We start from the raw sequence: 23708 nt of genomic DNA on the forward strand, positions 1-23708 counted from the left end.
TATATCATCTTACCACCTTTATCTTTTTTTTTTCCTGGTTTGCAATCACCCACTCCTCTAACAACTAAACTGTAACATTCATAAAATGTGTATTGTACAAATATAAATTATCCAAATAATGTATTACTAGAGAAGCTTATATGAGAAAAGGTAAATGTAGCATTTAAGAGTACGTTTGACCATAAGGGTCTTTTATCTTCTAGGACATTGTCAACAAACTAGCTGAAATTACCAGGTGATTGTTAAGTGTTCGGAAACTAAGTGTCCTAACAGCCAGGAACCACGCTGAGACAAGGAATAGGTCTCTAGTACTTTATTACTGCTACATTAGACAGAAAATCCTAACAAACTGAAGAAGCGTGGGAAAAACCCAGACAGATAAACCCGAAAGGTTAAGGTGGGTCTGATCTGTGTCTCTTTGAATGGCTGCTTAACTCCTCAGTACTACGCATGCATTTTCCCCCCTGGATATAGGCCCCCTCCTGCTCACCATCAGTACTCATGACATCAAGAACATATTCATACAACCTTCTCACCCAACATGAGAACACCCAAGTAATTGTTCCTGGATGACATGTCCACATGCCACTGTCTGCACCTCAAGGTCTGCACACAGTTGAATTATGGCTTTAGGAGGCTCATTCCTTAACTGATGCCTTTCATTTTATCACACTGTATGGTGGATCAAGACTGATTAAATTAAACTTAAATGCTGAACATAAATCTGACCCACAACACATCATACAGTTACTATCATCAAATCTTCATCTTGTTTGAGTTGCAATTAACATTCCAAATGTATTTCAGAATAATTGACAGCCCATATAGGAGATGGCAGAAAGCTAAGAAAGTGATAATTGATTTTAAAGTTTTAGTCTCTGGAGGCAATTGTTTGCATAGTTGAGCCAAAACCTAATTATTCCAGACGACCCAACTGCTACTTATTTTACTCAATAGCCCTATCCTAAGTCTTGTGGAACCCTATATCAACAAAAACAGAAATGAACAATAGCTCCTGTACAAATATTGAAATATTGTAGCATTTGTGCAAACTGCACTTTAAGTACTTTAAAAAGAACTTTGGTACAATGTTGACTGTTGTAGACATTAAGAGATAAATAAGGTAGTAGTCTATCACATTTTAAATGTTTAGTACTTGACATTCATACATTAATTGCTTATGAATTATCAAAGTGTAACAAGAAAAAAGGCATAACTGTAGTTCTGATTAGTTCATTTCATTAATGCTTAAGAGACAGGAAGAGATTGGACTGAAATTAAGAAATAAATTATCAAATGGTTGAAAAATAGAGAGTTAGAACATTTTCCCTTTGACTTACAAACCTATTTAGATTTATGCAGGCAGAGTGGTGCCAGAATATAATTTAATTATAATAGGGCCATGGACTGTGTGTCTCTGAAAATTGTAGCTCATTATGGAAGATAGCCCCAGTTCATTTAAAAGCTAAATATATATAGCCCTAAGTAGACTATCTAATGTTTCCTACTTATTGGTTTAGTGAATATTTAAACCATGAAATCAGCTGTGATTGGAGATGTGACACTCATTAAATATAGTGAACACAATCATTATATCTATGAAATGAGATTTAGAGAGCTGGCTAAAGTGCACCCCTGGGCTTTGGCTATTGGAGAATTGTAAGTACTGGGAGGCATACAGAAGGATCTTTTCTGATTATTTCTTTTTAAATGGATTATTACACTAGAATATTTAGTGCATCATTACCATCCTATCAACCCGTTTAGGTGGCATAGTGACAGAATGGTGATTTTGTAATTTAAAAGAGGATTTCCATATTTTGAAACATACTAGGGGAAGAGAGAAGCAGACAAATGTTCCATGCACGTTTGCAAAGGTCAAGATTTTATCAGATGGATAAATCTGAATAAGAGAATATTAAAACTAATGGTTGACTAGAACATGGCTGGCAAATTGAATTTAAAAAATACATTGTGATCAAAAGAATAAGTAACAGCTGCCTGCTCTGTACTAGCCTCCATATGTGTATGATGTCTAGATGTACAAATGTAGAATTCCATGCATTTATATGCAAGGACACATAAGGGCACAAGGATGTAATAGCAGCAACATGTATAATTCATCATACAAATACCTACTGTGGGCTGAGCTGATGTTTATAAGATGCTGTGCCACAATTTTTTCTTGTCCATTTTGTCAAACATATCCATAGTTTGAAAGATTTTAATGTCCTATTTATTATATAAACACACACATACAATGACTGACTGACAAACAACAGACAGTCTCTAATATAGCATAAATATTACATTTTTAAAACAAAATATAGCCCTACTCTCACATTAATTACTATTCCTATTTCCTGGAATACATACAGGTAGTCATCGCTTAGCAGCCACAATTGGGACTAGCAACTCAGTTTGGCTGCTAAGCGTTGTGGTTGCTAAGTGGAATATCATGTGTCCAAGATTGGCTAACAACCTGACTTCCCCTTCAGTCATTAAGTGAAGCACCATGGTCACTAAGCGAAACATCACGACTGTGTTTTATGATTTTACTTCTGCCTTTTCTATTAACTCTGCTTGACGCAAGTCAGTTGCAAAGCCCGCAAATGGTGATCATGTAACCATAGGATGTGGCAACAGTTGTAAATGAGCGCTGGTTGCAAAGTGCCAAAGTGGTGATTATTTGACTGCAGGATGCTGTGATGGTCGTAAATGTGAGGATCAGTTGCAAAGCTTTTTTTTTACATCATTGTAACTTTGAATAGTCACTAGATGAGGCATTTGGTAAGCGAGGACTACCTGTACCTAATTTATCCAAAGTATTATTTGATGCTTTAAAATACATGTGCGTATTTGTAGCTCTTTCTGGGATACTTGTGCATTACTTCTCATTTTATTTGTTTGTTTATTAGGTTTACATCCCACCTTTCATTAGGAAGCTTAAGGTGCTGTGCCCAGTGCTCACTCCTCTATTTTTCCCCAGAGCAACAACCCTATGAAGTAAGTGATGCTGAGAGGGAGTGACTGACCTCAAGTCACTTTGTGCAGTTCTGGGGCTGAGAGTGGTTTAGGACCCTCCCCCTCCCCTGGGTTTTGGGTTCAGGTTGAATAGAGTCAGTCCCCAGTGGTTGAGTTGTAGAAGTTTCCAGTTCTGTTTACCATGTTATTGTTTTTTAATGTTTTAATGTGTTACATAATTTGTACTAATCATTTCTGGGTTTTTGTCTCTTGTACCCTACCCGAGTCAGATAATTTGAGTTGAGTGGCCATATAAATTCATCAACAAACAAGCCTTGGTCTCACTGCTCATAATCTAGCATCTTAACCTTGGTCTCGCTGCTCATAATCTAGCATCTTAACCGCTGAATTCTACTGCCTCTCTTGTTTTCTCTTACTTCTCATTGTTATTTAAAACCTAATCTATGAAGCCATCACATAATTAAACCTTAGCATATGTGATGGAAATAAATGCACATTGTTTACCTGTTTACCCCTTCTTCCACATCCCTAACCCTCCTCCATTTTTTTCCCTGATACATTTTAGGTTGTACTGCATCTTGAGGTAGGGAGGTGACTTACTGCTCTTGGTGAATTGGTGTAATAAAAATGTAGAACCCAGGGTTCAAAACTCTCACTAGTTAATATGATAATTTGGTTCTTTGTTCTCCTGTCCATACATCCATAAGAAAAGAACTTATAAACCAGGGTTTCTGAACCTTGGCAACTTTAAGATGTGTGGACTTCAACTTCCAGAACTCCCCAGCCAGCTGCTGGCTGGGGAGTTCTAGGAGTTGAAGTCCACACATCTTAAAGTTGCCAAGGTTCAGAAACCCTGCTATAAACTATAGACTGGCAAGAGAGTAAAGGAAGCTAAACTTTACTTTCCATACATGCTTAAGAAAGTATGACTCAAATGTATAAACATAGAGCTACTTGCAATTAACCTTTGGTAACATTAGGCATTAGAAGAGACGGTGTCACATTTGTAACTAATACCTGAGCCCAGGTTTTCACAAAATACCTCAGATAATTTCAACTACTTGAACAAGTGCCTGTAGTTCTATCAAGAAGAACCAGTGTGTATTCATACCAGCTGCATCCAGGAGAAGAAGCATGTGCCTGAACAGATGGAATGCTTCATTGTGGATGATTATGAAAAGCTGATAGAAATATGGAGTGTTCATCAATAGCCTTCTTGCAAAAGACAGCATGTCCTGTGTCACATAGCTCTCTCTCTCTCCTTTGTTGGCACTGAGGGGTGCTACAACTTATTGCTATTTACATGCTAAGCCAAATAATGCTAGAGTAGAGGTTACTTGGCTTAGAAAGCAACAGTGTGATGAAGGCAATTCCTAGTGTACTGGGAAATGAAAAAGCACAAACAGTGTCTCCTTTGTGATTTCCCGTATATTGGCTATTATCTGCCATTCAAAGTTGAACAGATAATGTCTGAGAGAGAGAGAAATGGAGGTACATGTACAGAGAGAGAGAGAGAGAGAGACAGAGAAATTATCTGGGATACAGTACTTCATAATTGGAAGCCTAATATCTTTTGATAATAACAAAAGAGAGAAATAATGCATCAGGAAGAATGGCAGGTAAACCCTGACTAAGACACAAAATTGTATGTTGGGCTGCTCTGCCCTGATTGTCAGCCCTGTAAAATTAAAACTTTGTTGTATGGAAGAAAGGCTGAAGCTTCAGTAGCTTAATTAAAGAAAAGAACAACACATCAAAATGCAAGTGGCACTATTTGAATACATACATTACGACTGTATACCTGAATAAAACCATTGTATTCTTCATACATTATCTTTATGCACACTGATACAAAGTTTTCTTTGAGTAAAGCTTGACTCCTAGTGATTCATGGACATGTCTATGCCATCTTTTGGGCAACAGTATGGAAATAGTATGCCATTGCCAACTTCTGGGATTGTTTTTACTTCCCAGTCAAGTCTACATCTTTGATATGTTCTTTTAGCCTCTTGTCAAATATGAAACAGGTCTGAATCTGCTTTGCTTCTGGGCCAAGACAAGGTCAATCAAAACCCCAACCATCTGCTCAGGCATGAATATGCTTTATGAAAAAATTGACTCCATTTGATATTTTAAATTTTCAGCAGTGGAGAAGCATCAGGAACTGTGACTTTTGTATGTTTGATCATGCTTTTAAAGGGCATTGTGGCATGACCTTGTCAGTGTGGTCACCCACAGTCCCCATAGCAGACCATGCAGATTTCTGTGCTGTTTGGTGAACTAGTAGAATTAGTGTAGGAGAGTATACCGTAGCTTTCTATGGGGGTTCTAGCTAGCAGGTGCAATTTTTAAAATAATATTTCTCATGTTTAGGTGTTGTATTTACATTCTAAAAACATGTACGTGTGTCCTTTTTAAAAAAAACCTTACTGTTCCAAGTTTTTTTTATTTCATTGCCTAAAACTTGTGTCTTCAGCAAAGGATCGTTACCTTGTCGTGGTGCTGGAGCTTGAGCACCTCAATGATGCCATGAGCTAAACCGTGAAGGGCCACCCGAGACAGGAAGGTCATGACAGAGAGGTCAGACTAAATGCGATCCCTGGGGAAGGTAATGGCAACCCACCTCAGTATTCTTGCCGTGAAAACTAAATGGATCAGTACAACCAGAGATATGTCAGTATACCATCGGAAGATGAGACCCCCAGGTCGGAAGATGGTCAAAATGCTACTGGGGAGGAACAGAGGATGAGCTCAACTAGCCCCAGACGTGATGACGCAGCTAGCTCAAAGCCGAAAGGACGGCTAGCGGCCGACGGTGCTGGTGGTGAACGGCGAATCCGATGTTCTAAGCATCAACACACCATCGGAACCTGGAATGTAAGATCTATGAGCCAGGGCAAATTGGATGTGGTTATTGGTGAGATGTCAAGATTAAAGATAGACATTCTGGGCGTCAGTGAATTGAAATGGACTGGAATGGGCCACTTCACATCAAATGACCACCAGATCTACTACTGCGGACAAGAGGACCACAGAAGAAATGGAGTAGCCTTCATAATTAATAGTAAAGTGGCTAAAGCAGTGCTTGGATACAACCCAAAAAACGACAGAATGATCTCAATTCGAATTCAGGGCAAGCCATCTAACATCACAGTGATCCAAATATACGCCCCAACCACAAATGCTGAAGAAGCTGAAGTAGAGCAGTTCTATGAGGATCTGCAGCACCTACTGGACAACACGCCTAAAAGAGATGTTATTTTCATCACAGGAGACTGGAATGCTAAGGTGGGCAGTCAAATGACACCTCGAATTACAGGTAAGTATGGCCTGGGAGAACAAAACGAAGCAGGACACAGGCTGATAGAATTTTGCCAAGACAATTCACTCTGCATAACAAACACTCTCTTCCAACAACCTAAGAGACGGCTTTATACATGGACTTCACCAGATGGACAACACCGAAATCAGATTGATTACATCCTTTGCAGCCAAAGGTGGCGGACATCTGTACAGTCGGTAAAAACAAGGCCTGGAGCTGACTGTAGTTCAGATCACGAACTTCTTCTTGCACAATTTAGGATCAGACTAAAGAGATTAGGGAAGACCCACAGATCAGCTAGATATGAGCTCACTAATATTCCTAAGGAATATGCAGTGGAGGTGAAGAATCGATTTAAGGGACTGGACTTAGTAGATAGGGTCCCGGAAGAACTCTGGACAGAAGTTGGCAGCATTGTTCAGGAGGCGGCAACAAAATACATCCCAAAGAAAGAGAAAACCAAGAAGGCAAAATGGCTGTCTGCTGAGACACTAGAAGTAGCCCAAGAAAGAAGGAAAGCAAAAGGCAACAGTGATAGGGGGAGATATGCCCAATTAAATGCAAAATTCCAGAGGTTAGCCAGAAGAGATAAGGAATTATTTTTAAACAAGCAATGCGCGGAAGTGGAAGAAGACAATAGAATAGGAAGGACAAGAGACCTCTTCCAGAAAATTAGAAACATTGGAGGTAAATTCCAGGCAAAAATGGGTATGATCAAAAACAAAGATGGCAAGGACCTAACAGAAGAAGAAGAGATCAAGAAAAGGTGGCAAGAATATACAGAAAACCTGTATAGGAAGGATAACAATATCGGGGATAGCTTTGACGGTGTGGTCGGTGAGCTAGAGCCAGACATCCTGAAGAGTGAGGTTGAGTGGGCCTTAAGAAGCATTGCTAATAACAAGGCAACAGGAGACGACGGCATCCCAGCTGAACTGTTCAAAATCTTGCAAGATGATGCTGTCAAGGTAATGCATGCTATATGCCAGCAAATTTGGAAAACACAAGAATGGCCATCAGACTGGAAAAAATCAACTTATATCCCCATACCAAAAAAGGGGAACACTAAAGAATGTTCAAACTATCGAACAGTGGCACTCATTTCACATGCCAGTAAGGTAATGCTCAAGATCCTGCAAGGTAGACTTCAGCAGTTCATGGAGCGAGAATTGCCAGATGTACAAGCTGGGTTTAGAAAAGGCAGAGGAACTAGAGACCAAATTGCCAATATCCGCTGGATCATGGAAAAAGCCAGGGAGTTTCAGAAAAACATCTATTTCTGTTTTATTGACTATTCTAAAGCCTTTGACTGTGTGGACCATAACAAATTGTGGCAAGTTCTTAGTGGTATGGGGATACCAAGTCATCTTGTATGCCTCCTGAAGAATCTGTATAACGACCAAGTAGCAACAGTAAGAACAGACCACGGAACAACAGACTGGTTTAAGATTGGGAAAGGAGTACGGCAGGGCTGTATACTCTCACCCTACCTATTCAACTTGTATGCAGAACACATCATGCGACAAGTTGGCCTTGAGGAATCCAAGGCTGGAGTTAAAATCTCTGGAAGAAACATTAACAATCTCAGATATGCAGATGATACCACTTTGATGGCTGAAAGTGAAGAGGAACTGAGGAGCCTTATGATGAAGGTGAAAGAAGAAAGTGCAAAAGCTGGTTTGCAGCTAAACCTCAAAAAAACCAAGATTATGGCAACCAGCTTGATTGATAACTGGCAAATAGAGGGAGAAAATGTAGAAGCAGTGAAAGACTTTGTATTCCTAGGTGCAAAGATTACTGCAGATGCTGACTGCAGTCAGGAAATCAGAAGACGCTTAATCCTTGGGAGAAGAGCAATGACAAATCTCGATAAAATAGTTAAGAGCAGAGACATCACACTGACAACAAAGGCCCGCATAGTTAAAGCAATGGTGTTCCCTGTAGTAACATATGGCTGTGAGAGCTGGACCATAAGGAAGGCTGAGCGAAGGAAGATCGATGCTTTTGAACTGTGGTGTTGGAGGAAAATTCTGAGAGTGCCTTGGACTGCAAGAAGATCCAACCAGTCCATCCTCCAGGAAATAAAGCCAGACTGCTCACTTGAGGGAATGATATTAAAGGCAAAACTGAAATACTTTGGCCACATAATGAGAAGACAGGACACCCTGGAGAAGATGCTGATGCTAGGGAGAGTGGAAGGCAAAAGGAAGAGGGGTCGACCAAGGGCAAGATGGATGGATGATATTCTAGAGGTGACGGACTCGTCCCTGGGGGAGCTGGGGGTGTTGACGACCGACAGGAAGTTCTGGCGTGGGCTGGTCCATGAAGTCACGAAGAGTCGGAACCGACTAAACGAATAAACAACAACAACAAAACTTGTGTATCGTTTTGTGACTGCAATTGGAAAGGTTTGGAGGCCTTTTCATACAAGCTGAGTTCTCAAATAGTTCTCAGGTATCATTAAGTGAACTATTCATCTAAAGCATCTCAGAGTTGAAGTCCACACATCTTAAAGTTGCCAAGTTGAGAAACACTGATCTAAAGCCTGCAGACCCAATATTTTTATAATTTGTTACCAAATATATGTTTATGGTCTGATACAGATTTTGTATTTATCAGTCAACAGCATTAAGTCACCTTGCTTAATGCATATCAATTGTATAAACCCTGAAATATATTCAGTTAACTTGCAGAACTCATTATGTGAAAATACATGACTTTTGGTGCATCTATGAAACAATTCTGATACCTATGAATGAGATTAGTTTCTATGACAGAAAATCAGAAGAAATGTTAAAAATGGCTTATTTTTTTCATTTACATAAGAACAGAGGCTGTCATGAGTAATGATGGCGAGCAGGAAGGGGCTCCCATCCAGGGTGGAAAACGCATGCGTAGTACTGAGGAATTAAGCAGCCATTCAAAGAGACACAGATCAGCCCGCCTTAGCTTTTGGGGTTTGTATGTCTGGATTTTTCCCACGCTTATTCAGTTTGTTAGGATTCTGTTTATGTAGCAGTAATAAACACTAGAGAACTACTCCTCGTCTCAGTGTGATTCTCACTGTTAGGACAGAGGCTGAGACAAGTTTTAGCCTTGTCACATGACATCCTTAGCTCCAACTAATTGTAGAAGTCATAAATCATGGTTTAAGATATGTTTAAGTGTGTGGTTTAATAATCATTTATGGCTTAGTGTGGTTTAATAATAATCATTTATGGCTTAGTATGAACCAAGCCAATTATGGTTTCTTAAACTGAGGTTAAACAAACTATGATTTAGCATGATTTGTGATTGCAGCCACGAAAAGGAGATACGTCATATTTTTGGCTGATGTTACATTTACTGTAGTATCTTATCAAAGTTGCTCATTTTTGACATTGTTGTGTATATCAGTGTTTTGAATCATTCTATTTCACCTGTGATACAGATATACTACTGCAGCTCCTGATGATGAAAACTAGATTTAAGATTTTTTTAACACCAGGTTGTACTATCACCTAATTGTAAAGAGTCTAGTAATTTTGGAAAGGAATGGGGTGAAAGTGTTGAAATAATCAGATGGATATTATTTCCAAGGTTTTGGATTTTTTCCCCTTACAAGTAACCCCATTGACCATAGAATTTGTGCATGCTTAGTGTTAATAACAATGCAAACTATTATAGGAGTATTTGAAAACTGGAATTAAATCCCTTGAGCATCTGCAGGTGCAATTATTTGTCTGCAGGTCTCATGGGTGCTTTTATCTGAAGTTTGAAAATGAAGTTATTTATCGCATTTTGCTTTGCTTCTGCTTACTCCTGTACTAATTTGTTTTAACCATGGCTTTCTGAACAAGACATAAATGCCTGCTTCACATACTTGTCATAAAGCATGGTTTACAAACCACATATTGTGTTTAAAGTAAAAGTAAAACCACCCTTTGATGTATTAATTTACTTAATCCCCAGTGACTATAATCTTGATAATATAGGACTAGGTCACGTAGACCAGTGTTTCTCAACCTTAGCAACTTTAAAATGTGTGGACTTCAACTCCCAGGATTCCCCAGCCAGCATGCTAGCTGGGTATTCTGGGAGGTGAAGCCCACCATCTTAAAGTTGCTGAGGCTGAGAAACACTGAAGTAGACAACCCATCTCCAGGGATAGGATTAAATATTTATTACATATGTTCCATATCAAAATGTCTGTACATGAGTCCATCACTGATGTACCATAACCACTGCTAAGAATATTCAGCTGTTTATAAATCTCAGATCCATATTATTGTATTCTTGGATCTTCGACGTATCTGCATGTGGCTGAGTGGTCTGCTTTATTGAAATTGATAGCATATTCTGACAAACAGCTTGTTTTATTATTTCTGTAAAAAAAAAAGAGAGAAAAGTCATTCCTATATATGAACTTTCAGTGTATGAACTCTGAAAGATCATTCTGTCTTACCTACTTTTTATCTCTATGAAAACTATTGGTAATAGCTAGGTAACTGCAGTGTAATGGCTAAGGCACTGAACTGGGGAGATCCACATTCAGATTCATCATTCTGTACAAATCTCACTGTCTGACTTTGCATCAGTAACTTTGCTTCAGCGTAAAGTAAGTCAGCGGGTTATTGTGGGGAAAATTGCAAGAGGCTGAGCTATGCATAACACCTTGAGGTCTAAAAGAAAAGGCAAGGTATAAATTTAATCACTCCCCCCCCCACTATACTACTAATTTTCAGTTCTAATATTTCATCATAAATCCTCTCGTAGACTGGAATGCATCAGTCCTTCCATGCTTTCCATATGGGGGTGTGTGGCTTCTCCGCTGCCTAGGTGAGTGTGGTGGGGGGGCAGGGAGGCAGGGGGTGGTAGTGTAATAGGAAGGTTCGGTTTCGGGTGCTGGAGAGTTGTGTGAAGGAAGGTTTGGATGAGGTGTTTGGATGGAGGGCCTGCTAGGGGGAGGTGCCAAATTGTTACAGAAGCACCAGAACCTGAACATTGCTGGGGATGGCAGGCTGGGTGGCAGGGGAGTCAAATAGGGGGAGAGAGGAGATGGAAGGGGAGGGCACTGCATGGTGACAGGCATGGGGAGGTACAGCGTGAGACGGTGGTGGGCTGCTCTAAGTGGAAGGCAGCCCCGGTGTTTAATATCGGTACCATGTTCTGGCCCCCTGTGCTTGGCCCCAGGACCTGGTTTCCGGAGCTCTGGTGGCCCTGGTCTCTGGCTGCTGTTGCTTAATGCCAGATTGACTGCAATGAAGCTCATTCATCCACGATCTGATTGTGGATGGGAGAACCGACATGGCTTGTATCATTGAGACCTACTTGGGTAGGGGGGCTCCCCTCTCCAAAATGTGCCCCCCTGGGTTTCAAATGTGGCATCAGCCGCAACTCTAGGGCAGGGGTGGGGATGTGGCAGTTGTTACTTGTGAGCCTCTAGTGGCCTCCAGGGGCCCTGCCCCATACATCACCCTATGTGAGACCCTCTTTGTGAGGCTGGGCCATAGGGATCAGTGGGGATAGCTGCTCACTTAGCTTCCTCCCTGCAGTGCAGCTGCATCCTTGCCTTTGCTCCTGGACTCTGTGTCTGAGCTGGCAGTGGAGTCCCCCAGGCTTAGGGTTCTGGGGCATTTCAACCTGCCATCTCTGGGCCCAGGTCTGAGGCAGCACAGGAGTTCATGGACTTCATGGGAGCCATGGACCTCGTTCGACTTATTCATGGTCCGATTCAGATGGGGGACCAAACACTGGGTGTGGTGTTTGCCTTGGGGCAGTGATGTTGTGATCTGGATTTGGGGGGTGTTAACATCAGTCCCCTGCCATGATGTCAGCCTTCCAGGTAAACCAGACTGGAGACCTGATGAGCTAATTCTACTTTATTGTAAGGCTACATTAACAGAATCTTGCAAGTCTGAAATCTTCCGCATCTCTTTTTACAGCCTGATCAGTAAGGGTAGATCCTTCCTAAGTTTCTTTCTCTGACTGTTATGCAGCTGCAGGATACCCTCCCCCCCACTTATCTTATTGTTCCTAGGCAGCATCTCTTCCCCCCCTCTCCCAAGGTCATTCCCACATACCATTACAGGAGGAATCGATTTTGGCTCAACCTTGGCAAGATGGAGTGGCTCCGGGTTTTTGGCCTCCTAGGGTCTGGTGACATTCATCTTTGACTCTGGATGGGGTTGCACATCCCTGGACTGAGCTGGTGTGCAGTTTGGAGGTTCTCCTGGATTCATGGCTTCTGCTTGATGAGCAGGTGGCAGCCATGGCTAGGGGGGCTTTTGCACAGATCCGTCCTGTGCGCCAATTGCACCCTTTCCTGGACCTTGCTCACGGTCACTCACACCTTAGTCACCTCCTGTTTGGATTACTGCAGTGCGCTTGAAGACCACTCGGAAGTTACGATGGTCCAGAATGCAGCGGTGCGCACAGTATTGGGTGTTCATAGGTTCACCCATGTTACACCTCTATTGCATGAGCTGCATTGGCTCCCAGTTTCCTTCCAAGTGCAATTCAAGGTGCTAGTTATCACCTTTAAAGCCGTACATGGCATGGCACCTAGTTATTTGTGGGAGTGCCTCTCCCTATCTGCCTGTCCCACTAGATTGGATATGGTAGGCACGCTGCAGATCCCTTCCCTAAAATCCTGCCACCTAGTGGGACCTCGTAAGCATGCCTTTTCCATGGCTGCCCCTACCTTCCCCCTGGCAATTCGGCAGGCCCCCAGCTTTTAGCCTTTCGGAGGGCCATTAAGACCTGGCTTTTTACTGAGGTGTTGGGACAGGATAGGATAGAATAGAAAGAATGGAATGAGAATAATTGGAACTTGCTGCAGGGCATCCTACAGGGATGATTAAGGTGCAGGGTTTTTGTTTTTGTTTGATCATATTATTGTTTTATGGTTATGTTTTATATTTACTGGTTTTATTGCTGTTATGAGCCGCCCAGAGTTGTTTAAGATGGGCAGCCATACAAATCAATAGAATTAGAATTAGAATTAGAATTAGAATTAGAATAGAATAGAATAGAATAGAATAGAATAGAATAGAATAGAATAGAATAGAATAGAATAGAATAGAATAGAATAGAATAGAATAGAATAGAAGTTGGGAATTCTAGGGCTGTGCTAAGGTCCACATTCAGAAGCCAAAATATGATTTGAACTGCATGTAGGCATGCATTTTGGGGGGAGATCTTAAGACAACTGTACTTCACATTGAACCTAACCCTTTGAATATGGAACTGCATAAAGTCATAAGGGAGGGAATTCTGTTATTCTTGTTCATAGCACTGTGATTAGCAGCTTCACCTGTTCTGAAGTCTCAAAGTTTAATTCAGTGGAATAGGTATTCTCTTTTAGTTGATTAGTGATTCTCCCTCTCATCCTGGTAGGCAGGATTTCTTAGCAACCCAAGAATGTATGCTCCCTAGACAGTTAATACTCCTTCCTCAAGGATTTATCTATTTATCTGTACTGCATGTGTATCTATTTAACTTGTATGCCACCTACTCACCAGACTGTAGGTGGCTATAGATGGTGGAAGAAGGGTGGCGGGTGGGGGGAGGGGAGACAAGAAATAATCTCCCATCTTTGATAGGCTATGCTGCAATAGCCCCAGTAAAGAATGATATATTTCAGAATACAGAATGTATGAAAGGACATCTGTAGGGCCCACATAGATTTTGAAGAAAGGGTGAGGACAAGGAAAAGGCAGTCTGACGATGCCCAGCAAGAAGACTTTCAAGTTCAAGAATATTAATACACAGTATTAGCAACAACTGGCAATTGTGAAAAAAACAAAGATGTCTTCTGGGATATATTTTACTGGGTGGACAAAATGGCAAAAAGTAAAATTAAAGCAGTGACTTAAACCTGGTTAGCTTGAGCTCCTGAATAGCCACTGTTCTGTTAATTAATCAACTAAGGCATCCATTAGCTGAATTATATAAAATAATCACTGGACTAGAGAAAAGGATACCAAATAGATTTTGAAAGCATCTGCTTTTCTTCAGCTTTAGGGATTTGAGACTTAGCAGTTAAGTAATTAGTGTGTATTTAATCTGTGAGATTTACTGTAAAAAGCATAGCAATGATTATGTTTATTTATTAAAGTTCTGGAAAAATCTACAACAGTTTTTTTAATACAGTTAATATGGTTTTTACCTGAAAGGAAGACTTGTTTTTGTTTTTTTAATGGTGAATTGTCCATCATTGTGTGTCACCCAGTGACCAGCCACCTGTTTCCACAAAGCCATCAAACTGTTGACTGCCTGGACAAATCCCTGTGGTTTTCTTGGCAAGGTTTTTCAGAAGTGGTTTGCCATTGTCTCCTTCCTAGGACTGAGAGTGACTGGCCCAAGGACATCCAGCTGGCTTTGTGCCTAAGGTGGGAGTAGAACTCACAGTCTCCTGATGCCTTAACCACTACACCAAACCATAATATGGTCTTAAATACAACTGATTTCTCTTCTTCCTAAGATCTTCTTCCTAGGAAATGTATTTTACATTTTCCTTGCCCTGAATTTCCTGTTGAGCAACTGCATGACTTGATGTTTTGATATTATGAAAGAAAAAGCTAGTATCTCTCTCAATGTTTTTTCACAAAAGATATTTTTATAAATCTCTGTTATGTTCCCATTAGCACTTTATTCCCTACATTATAAATGCTTTAGCCTTACTTTATTGGAGAAGGTGTGAATTTCTTGATTACTTTGGTTGCTTTCTTTTTGGTGGGGGTAGAAATGGGAACACTGATGCTGCCATGCTATACTTACATATCTCTTAGAAGGCCCCCAAATGATGGATTAGCTAGAAGGAACTGAAAGAATGGGAAAGCTGCTGTACTGGCAGTTTATTCTTGATCTATTGAATCGAATTATCCATTCAGTCGTATCCGACCCTTGGTGATTCCATAAACCAGCTCTCTCCATGATTTCCGATCTTGTACAGCTTCTTTCAGTTGCTTTATATTTTGGTTTGTGTCTGCTTTGATTACACCCAACCAGCCCGTTCTTTGGTGTCCTCATCGTCTTTTGCCACTGACCGTTCCAAGCATAACGTCTTTCTCCAACGATGTTGATCTCATGACATGACCGAAGGAACTAAGTCTAAGTTTTGTTATTTTTCCTTCTAGTGACATGTCTAGCTTTTATGTGCTTCAACACTTCTTTATTTATTTTTATTTTATCTAAGTTGTCCCCGCCCATCTCCTCCCATCGGGGGACTCTGGGTGGTTTACAACGGGCGGTTTATTTGTTATCTTTGCAGTCCAAGGGATGCGCACGAGCCTCCTCCAACACCATAGTTCAAACGAATCAATTTTCCTTGTATCCAACTTTTTCATCGTCCAACTTTCACAGCCATATGCAGTTATGGGGAACACGATAGTGCGGACTAGTCTACACTTAGTCGTCAAGCTTGATCTATACAGTATTAGAAATAGTTCTTGGTTCACAGGGTGAATACAAATGACCAACTTGCCAAATGGCAAGATGATTGCTTTTTGCAGACTTCTGTGAGAGTTGTTGTTCTTTCTTTAAAGTTCTGTCTGTCCTGTTATTCGGGAGTAAAGATCCAGTCCCATAGTTCATGAGTAGGGAGCCTTCAGCCTTAAGACCACATGCAGCCTTCAGTCTAATTTCATGCATCCTTCAGCTTATTTCAAAAGCTTGAAATTAGCTTGGTGAGCAGTCTTGATCTTAGTGAGTTCAGTGAGTAGCCTTGGTAGCCTGTGGTGTGGCAGAAGGAGACATGGAGCACAGAAATAGAACGAGAGAGAGAGAGAGAGAAAGAGAGAGAGAGAGAGAGAGAGAGAGAGAAAGAGAAAGAGGAAAAGTATGTAATAATGAAATAAAATGAGTATCCCCATCCACTTTTGGCCCCATACGTAGCTTGCTTCAGCTGACCCATTGTGGGCATAAATCCCCCAACAAAATACAGTCCTCCAAAGGAAAATAAAAATCTAAAATTATAGGACATCTTTTCACTTGTGATGTACAGTATCTTCTAGCCTCACAGAGCCATTATTGTGGAAATGTTAATTCAGTCCTCACTGCTGTTCTCCCAAATCGTTAGTCATAGGATCTGTTCTGACTTGCATTTAACCTGGCAGACTCATGCTCTGACATCAGTTTTCCATGATTGCCCAGTGGCATTGTCCTTATCTCATTGCCAGCCCATGAAACCTTAAATCACACCACCTGTTCTGGTATAAAGGAATCTATCTATCTATCTATCTATCTATCTATCTATCTATCTATCTATCTATCTAATCAATCAATCCACTTATCTAGCCACCTACTCAGCACCAACCTCTTCTTTATTCTGACAGCATCCAATAAATGCCTCAAGAACAAATAGAGACTGGCCACGGGGACAGCAAATATTATGCCTGCATTGTTTGGGGCCAACTCAAGGATGGGTTAACAGCACTGACAGTAGCAGGGAAAGGCCCCATTGTCTGAACAATGTGTCTACACTCTGTTGGCATGGGCACAGTATTTGGCTTCTCCTAATTCATGCCCCACATGGGGCATCTGAAGGCTTGGGAAACAATAAGATTTGCAGAAGTAAAAAAAAAAAATCTCGGCTCCCTGTTCCTCCTGGCATCTTCGATAAGAAGAGGGAGATTTCCTGTTATGTGCTCTGGACCTTAGCGCTCAAGTTTGCGACGACAAGCTCCTTTCCTGGTGATAATTCCTCCGGAAAAGGCGGGGTGGGGGAGGAAAGCGAGCTGCAACACTTTCGTCGAGCGGAGGCTGGCGCAAGAGGGAGCCTGGCTCTGACCGCGGCGGCGGCGGCGGCGGCGGCTTCGCTGTTCCGGGAGAGCTTTTTTGAGCACCTGGCGTCGGAGCTGGCTCCTGTCCCTCGCGCGCAGCTTCCCTTGCCGGCCGCTTTTCAGGACGGGCGCCGACGACCTACGAAGGTTCGAGGCGTTCCTGGCGGCCCGGGGAACCGCTGGGGGGAGTCGCCCGCTGGTGCGCGCCGCTTCAGCCTCTCTTTCCTGCCCGCCCAAGAGGCGGGGATAGGCGGACGGGCGGGCGGGCAGACGGAGTCGAGCCGAGTTGGGCTAGTTGGCGGCTCGGAGCGAAGGGTCTGGGTGGGAAGGAGCGCTCTCTGTGCTGAGAAAGAAAAGAAAAGAAAAAGAAGAGGCGGCGACCATGCCGGGCAGCGATACCGCCCTAGCTGTGGACAGGACATACTCCGACCCTGAGCGGCACCGGCGCTTCAAGACCCGGGTAATTGCGTTTCCCCTCCGCCGCTCCTGTTCCCTTCGCCTACAGGGCTGTCGGGTGAACAACTTCCCACATTCCTCGTGCCTCGTTTAATTCAGGACAACCTCGCCCGCCGGTGCTGCCTTAACAATAATCAAGTGTGTTTCCTTCTGGGACCGACCTTTGGTTGTGTTCTGTGGCCTCGGGGTTGCCGGGGTATCCGCCTGTCACACGTGAAAAAGCGGCTCCAGTTCAGCACGTGGGTGTGCTTCTGTGGTAGTTCGCGTGTCAGGTTTCAGTTCGCCTTTCCGGGCGAGCAACTGCGCGAGATCCTGGGCCGTCTGCGTTTGCGCCTCTGTTGTTGCCTCGCGCGTCTGTGCATTTCGGACGTTACAGGCACTCGCTTTGCCGGCCTGGTGTAAAAGGGCTAAAAATAAATCGGAGAGCCTCTGGAGAGCTTATTTCCTCGCCCTTAAGGCTTCGATTTCAGCGCCCTGCACGTTCTGAAGTAGTAAGTGTCCTGAAAATTATCTCCTGAGTTTCACTCTCTCCTTGTCGCCTTAATTGCTGTGTGTGGCTAGGAATCTGCACCTTCCAGGTATCTTGTAGGGGGCTTTAATCCAGGGCAGAATGGCTTGTGGCCCTTTAAACCCTTCAGAAGTTGTAACCTACTTGAATTGTAGTGGGGCAGAAGGGAGAATTGATTTCATTTTAATTTTATTTAAGAACTGTTTTTTGTCCAGTGTTAAGCACTTCTTTTCAGTAGCCCCACTTTCCTTTGGGAACATGTATGCCACTCAAAGGCCAGGTGTGGCTTTCCACTGAAAACAGCTACTCATCCCTGCCTTCAGCTGACAGTGGGTGACAATTTCAAACACTGAAATATCTGGCTGGTACTCTTGGAATGCAGGACCAGCCAGAATGGACGTAATCTGTGTGATTGAAATGTGCTATCCTGATTCAGATTTGATCAGACCAGTGGCATCTGGGCTGGGGGTAAAACCTTCTCTAATGCCATTTTTGTGAACTAATTTGTTTTTGCAAACACAAGCCTTACTGGGAATATTTTAGAATAAGAAAATGGGATGAAGAAGAGCTTAAACCTGCCTTTCCTAATGATGTTGTCATAATAAATACTGGAAAATGTTAACGGGGCTTACTGAAAGTAAAGATGAGGAACCCAGCAATGCCATTCCTGCTACCCAGTCTCTGACAGTGATTTTTTGCAGCCACCTGCTGCTTTTCAAAGGGACAGCATTATATGCAATGATTTCTCCACAACTGGAATACTTAGTTATCATGATGCAGCAGTGAAATAAACATTCCTAAAACCAGTAATAAAAAAAGCAAGCTGTTAGTCTATGGGCATTTCCCTACTGCTGAGTTGAAATGCTATTGACCTATCCTTGAATTAGCTGAAAATCAAATGGGCATGAAATTTACTTTCCACAGTACCAATCCTTCTGCTTTTGCTGCTTCTGTCAGTGCAGTCATCTGACTTCCCTCCAGGGTAATGGGTGACATAGAGTAACAGATTTGATACAGCCTGAGGTTGTCCTTGGACAGTGACGGAATAAGGGGGAAGTATTACTTCAACACCACAACAGCTCAGGACAGCTTAAAGCTGTCTCACTCATGGGCTGGGCAAAGGTGAAGGAAACTTCATAGGGATATGGCATAAATGTAGCAAAACTATTGGAATATCCCACCCTTTGGAAGTACGGATGCTAATTAAAACCATCTTGTTTGAGCATGCTTGTTGGAGTGCTTTGGCTCTGAGTTGGTCCAGGAGCTTCGTTATATCATGTGTTTTACTCGTTCTTGGTTCTTTGCATTGTATGCTTTATGTTGTTGTTACCAACCCAGAGTCTGTTAGAACTGGGATGAGATATAAATAATTGGAAATAAATTAAAAAACAAGGAAATAAGATAGATAATGTAAACATTACATGGAGATAGTAGGCACCTATAAGGGGCTGTGAAGATAACCAGGAGGAAGAACCGTAGCCTAGACAATGGTCTGATAAGAGACAACACAGTCCAAAGGAGGGATGGGAGAGGAGAAAGTGTCTCAGAAGGGGCCCTCCCTAGTTCCCTGGAAAGTAAAGGCAGGGGAGGGGGGAAGCACTTTCAGACTTGCAAGATTCTGTTACTGTAACCTTACAGTAAAGTAGCGTTAGTACTCATGATTTTGGTTTCCTGTCTGGACTACCTTGAAGGGCTGACATAACCCAAATTTTTGTTCTACTGCTAGGTGCTTTAGTTCATGTTCCCTATCCCTGCAGGTCATGGGCCCTTTGATGCAGTTTGGGGCATGCAGATCTCCAAAGTGAAAATCCTCTTGTGTGAATAGAAGGGGACTCTTTCTTATTGGTGAATATTGCACAGAGATTTAAAGAGAAGGTTTGTAAAGTTACCTTTTCTTCAGTAAGCATTGACGGACTGACGGACTGACTGACTGATTACATGCCATCAACTTTTAGCGACCACATAGATATTTTTTTTAAGGACAATCTGTCACCAATCTGGTCTTTCACAAGAAAATGTAACTTGATTATTTACATAGATATTTGGTCTGATCTATGACTTTAGGCAAAACAACTCTTTTCCTTTTCTAAAGTGAGATGCTATTGCTTCAAAAAAGAAGAATTGCACAGCTTGAAACAGTTGGATTATTTATCTGTGTGGAGAAAGGAAGGAATCTTCCTGTCTAGAATGTTAGTCTCTCCTTTTATGCTTTCCATTGCATTCAAATGCATTGCATGGATAAGTAGAGGTTTCCTCATAATTAAATATTTAAAATAAACTCATTTGCATGACTTTGATAGTGGCACATTATCTTAATCAAATCTCTATCCTCTAGATAGTACTGCAGACAATTAAATTTACCTGGAATGAAATTAATATATATTTTTCTTAACTTTTTCCCTGGAAATATACTGGAGATGAATAGTATAGATTATATTGGGGGAGGAGGTATATGTATGTATGGTGTATGTGCTTATTTCTGTGCATGGTTCCCAATCTCCTGCTAATTCACATAATCTACCTTTTCCGCAGCCATTTCTTTGAAAACTACCATCTCAAAAAAGCTGTTGTTACACAATGAAGAGCAATGAAGTAGGCGTAACAAAGCAGCAAAAATAAATTTTATTTCTACTGGTTTCATAGTTCCTGAGATTCTCTTCCAGGGTATTTTCCGTAGTGGAGGGGGAGGGTGTTGCTTTAAAGAATGGATAAAATGGGTTATCCTTCTCACCAGCTTCATATTTATGAGAAGCCCTATCATACTATTTCTTAGTTTATGGAAATGGAATTTCTGTGTAATGAGACTTTGGCACAGAGAATATTGTACGCGTGTTTTTGAAATGGAGGAGATGAGAGTCCTAATCTTACTTGCCAGAGCAAAAGCTATTTTTGTTTAGAAGGAAAGGTTCCAGGAATGTTATGGAAATGAATAGGCAAGGTACACAAGAAACCTTCTAGCACAGATATGTGATCCAAAAGAATTAATAAATAGACATCTCCCAAATGGAGTAATGGAAGAATCCAAATGTTATTAACATTATCACCAAGCTGACAGATGAATATATAGTTTCAATCTATCCTTAACCACTGCTGTCAAAATACATATTGCAGCTGTCCCTTTTTGCTTAAAAAGACATCTCTCTTTAAGAGACAGCCAAGAATGTCATATTATGTATTCTTGATGTAATTTATGAGTGCTTAAATCTATTACATCACACAATATTGCAGTATTGTTAGGAAGTTCTTCACTTTGAAACAGGATTGTATGTTACCTTATTTTGATATGCACTTACTAGATCATTCATGGTTCCAATGAACTAATTTTTAAAATGTTCACTTTCATCAGTATTTTTAAAGTTATGCTAATTGATATAGTAAAATATTAGTTGTAGGACATACATTAAATAAGTACCTTTCTGCTTTACATCACTACATAAGGATTGCTAGCATCAATAATATATGGGGCTAAGACACAAGAAGGTTGATAATTTAATTAATTTACTGAATTAAGAGTCCTAGTTCATGTTTTCATTTCCCCCCATAGCTTTAAAGGTTAATAGACTAGTTTTATCAGAGATGTTAGAAGTACATTAATGGGACTTTCTCCAATATCAGATATTGACAATATCCATAAATCTTTCTTGTTTCTTACAGCTTTTCCAAAGTAATCTGAGGATGGGTATACAAACAGGAATCTTGTGAAAAATTAAAATATTTAGGATACTATTTTTCTCCAAGCCAAACTTGAGAACTTATTATTTGAACAGTGAACATTTTGAACTATTTGTTCAACATTTATTCCATTATGTACTATTTTATTGCATCCACCAACTAAACTACAACTCCATATTCTCAAATAACATTCCATAATTTAAGCCTTTATCATATTCTTTTTCTGAATCAACAAGCATACAATAAATTCACTTTCTCTTATTCATACACTACTCAATTACCTGCTAAAGAGCAAAAATGTGTTATGCACAATCTAGCCCATCCTAAAGACACAGTGCACTTTGCAAATTTACATCGTTGTTACCTTTTGTACCTTTTCAGTACTTTTTGTATTCGTTCTTGCTAGTTCTCCCTTATCATCATCAGGCATAACCACTCTCAACTATAAAGAAATGACTTGCATATTTTAGCATTTTCTAATTAGACCATCTAAACTGGAAGCCTTACCATTTTTCAGCATTTATTATTTCTTTGCATCTTTTTTTCTTGGTCACTGGCATTTATAAAATTCATTACAGTTACTTTATTTGACATAAGGCAATCATTCAACTTAATTTCATCACAAATAGTTTCATTGTGTTTTTAATTTCATTCACTCTTCTGAAGGCTTCTGGTTTAGCACTTTTCACCCATCTCCAAAACAATTATTTCCATCAACATTGTCTGCATTTTCTCTGCCTCTTTTAATCTTGAATATATTGGTTTGCAATTACATACACACATTATGCAGTATTTTCTAGCTTCTTTTCATTATCTTGTATGCATTTTTTCCCTCATCCATAGACTTTCATTTCATCATTCCACCAAGCATCCATTTTGCATTTCCTATTAATTCAACTCCACATGCTTTTGTAGTGCTCTTTAACATAATTCTTTCCTTCCACATCCTCTTTCTGAACTTCTACTTTTTGGTCATTTTGGGGAGATTAATTGATCTATTTTTTTATATAGGAATCACATTTTCTTTGATATATAAGTTTATTAAGAATTTTGATTATAATAGTGAATTCTAATATAAACTGCACTTAAAGAGAAGAGAAGAAAAAGAAAGAATAAAAGAAAAAAGTAAGAATATAATAAAGAGAAAAGAAATATGTAAAGAAGTGACTTCCAACCGTCATCACAAGTATAAACAAATTGAGTGACTCTTCATCCCCTCTAAGGTTACAAACAATTATTTCTTCATCCCATATTCTATTCCTTATCTACAGACAAATCCATAAAGCATCATCTTTTCAGTCCTGGTGTCAGCAAAAAGTCCATACAGGAAACTTTATGCGAAAATTCAGTTTGCCATACCTCCCCTGGATGTCCCATATAGGAATCACACTTTCTCTTTCTGAATTCATTTTATTTTCTCTCTAGTCCCTTTCACTTTCCTTTCCTTCCATGGCTGCTTTTTCCTATGATCCCTTGCTTAATGCTACATGTTGTCATACATTATATTCACATATCATACAATGATTATATATGATGTAATCATATTATTAAATAATCATATACATATAATGGTCTGTCCTACATGCAGAATCTTATATTCCCTTGTATCCTTTACTAATTTAACCAATCTTTCATCATATGGTGCTTAGACCTTTTTTCTACCCTCACCTCCTTTTTATGCTTCTTTTGACAGTTTGTAGATGGGTACTTTTGGAAAATGTAGAAAGACTCAGCTGGCAGGCATTTCCCTAATGGTATGCAGGAAACTAAGGAACTCTGTTTTGCACTCTTGTCATAGTTGCTGCCTCTGTGCAAAATGTTCAGATGTAATGCCAGCTGGCATGATGCCTGTATCCTCTGGAGGCTATTGGGTTTAATTCTTAGAGTAGACTTTGATTTGTTACTCAATACTAATGTTTGCACAGAAGTCATCCTGGCATATTTAGACATCTAGTTTTGGCATTAGAGCACCAAAGCAAGCAAGAGATGCCAGTTCCTGAGC

At 40.7% G+C, this 23708-nt stretch overlaps 1 protein-coding gene across 2 annotated transcripts in view; it reads left to right on the forward strand.

The window, feature by feature from the left end:
• Positions 1-23708, forward strand: part of TMCC3 (transmembrane and coiled-coil domain family 3) — a 72037-nt gene that overhangs the window by 14473 nt on the left and 33856 nt on the right. Inside the window, exon 1 of one of the 2 annotated variants that reach the window (XM_063308893.1) lies at positions 17349-17530. The exons of the other annotated variant lie outside the window; for it this stretch is intronic. Within the exon in view, the coding sequence (XP_063164963.1) occupies positions 17453-17530 (78 nt within the window). The 5' untranslated portion in view covers positions 17349-17452. Of the gene's footprint in view, positions 1-17348; positions 17531-23708 lie in introns of those variants that run through there. 2 annotated transcript variants of the gene reach the window in all.

Source organism: Candoia aspera, chromosome 7 (genome assembly GCF_035149785.1).
Source record: "Candoia aspera isolate rCanAsp1 chromosome 7, rCanAsp1.hap2, whole genome shotgun sequence".
Lineage (NCBI taxonomy): Eukaryota > Metazoa > Chordata > Lepidosauria > Squamata > Boidae > Candoia > Candoia aspera.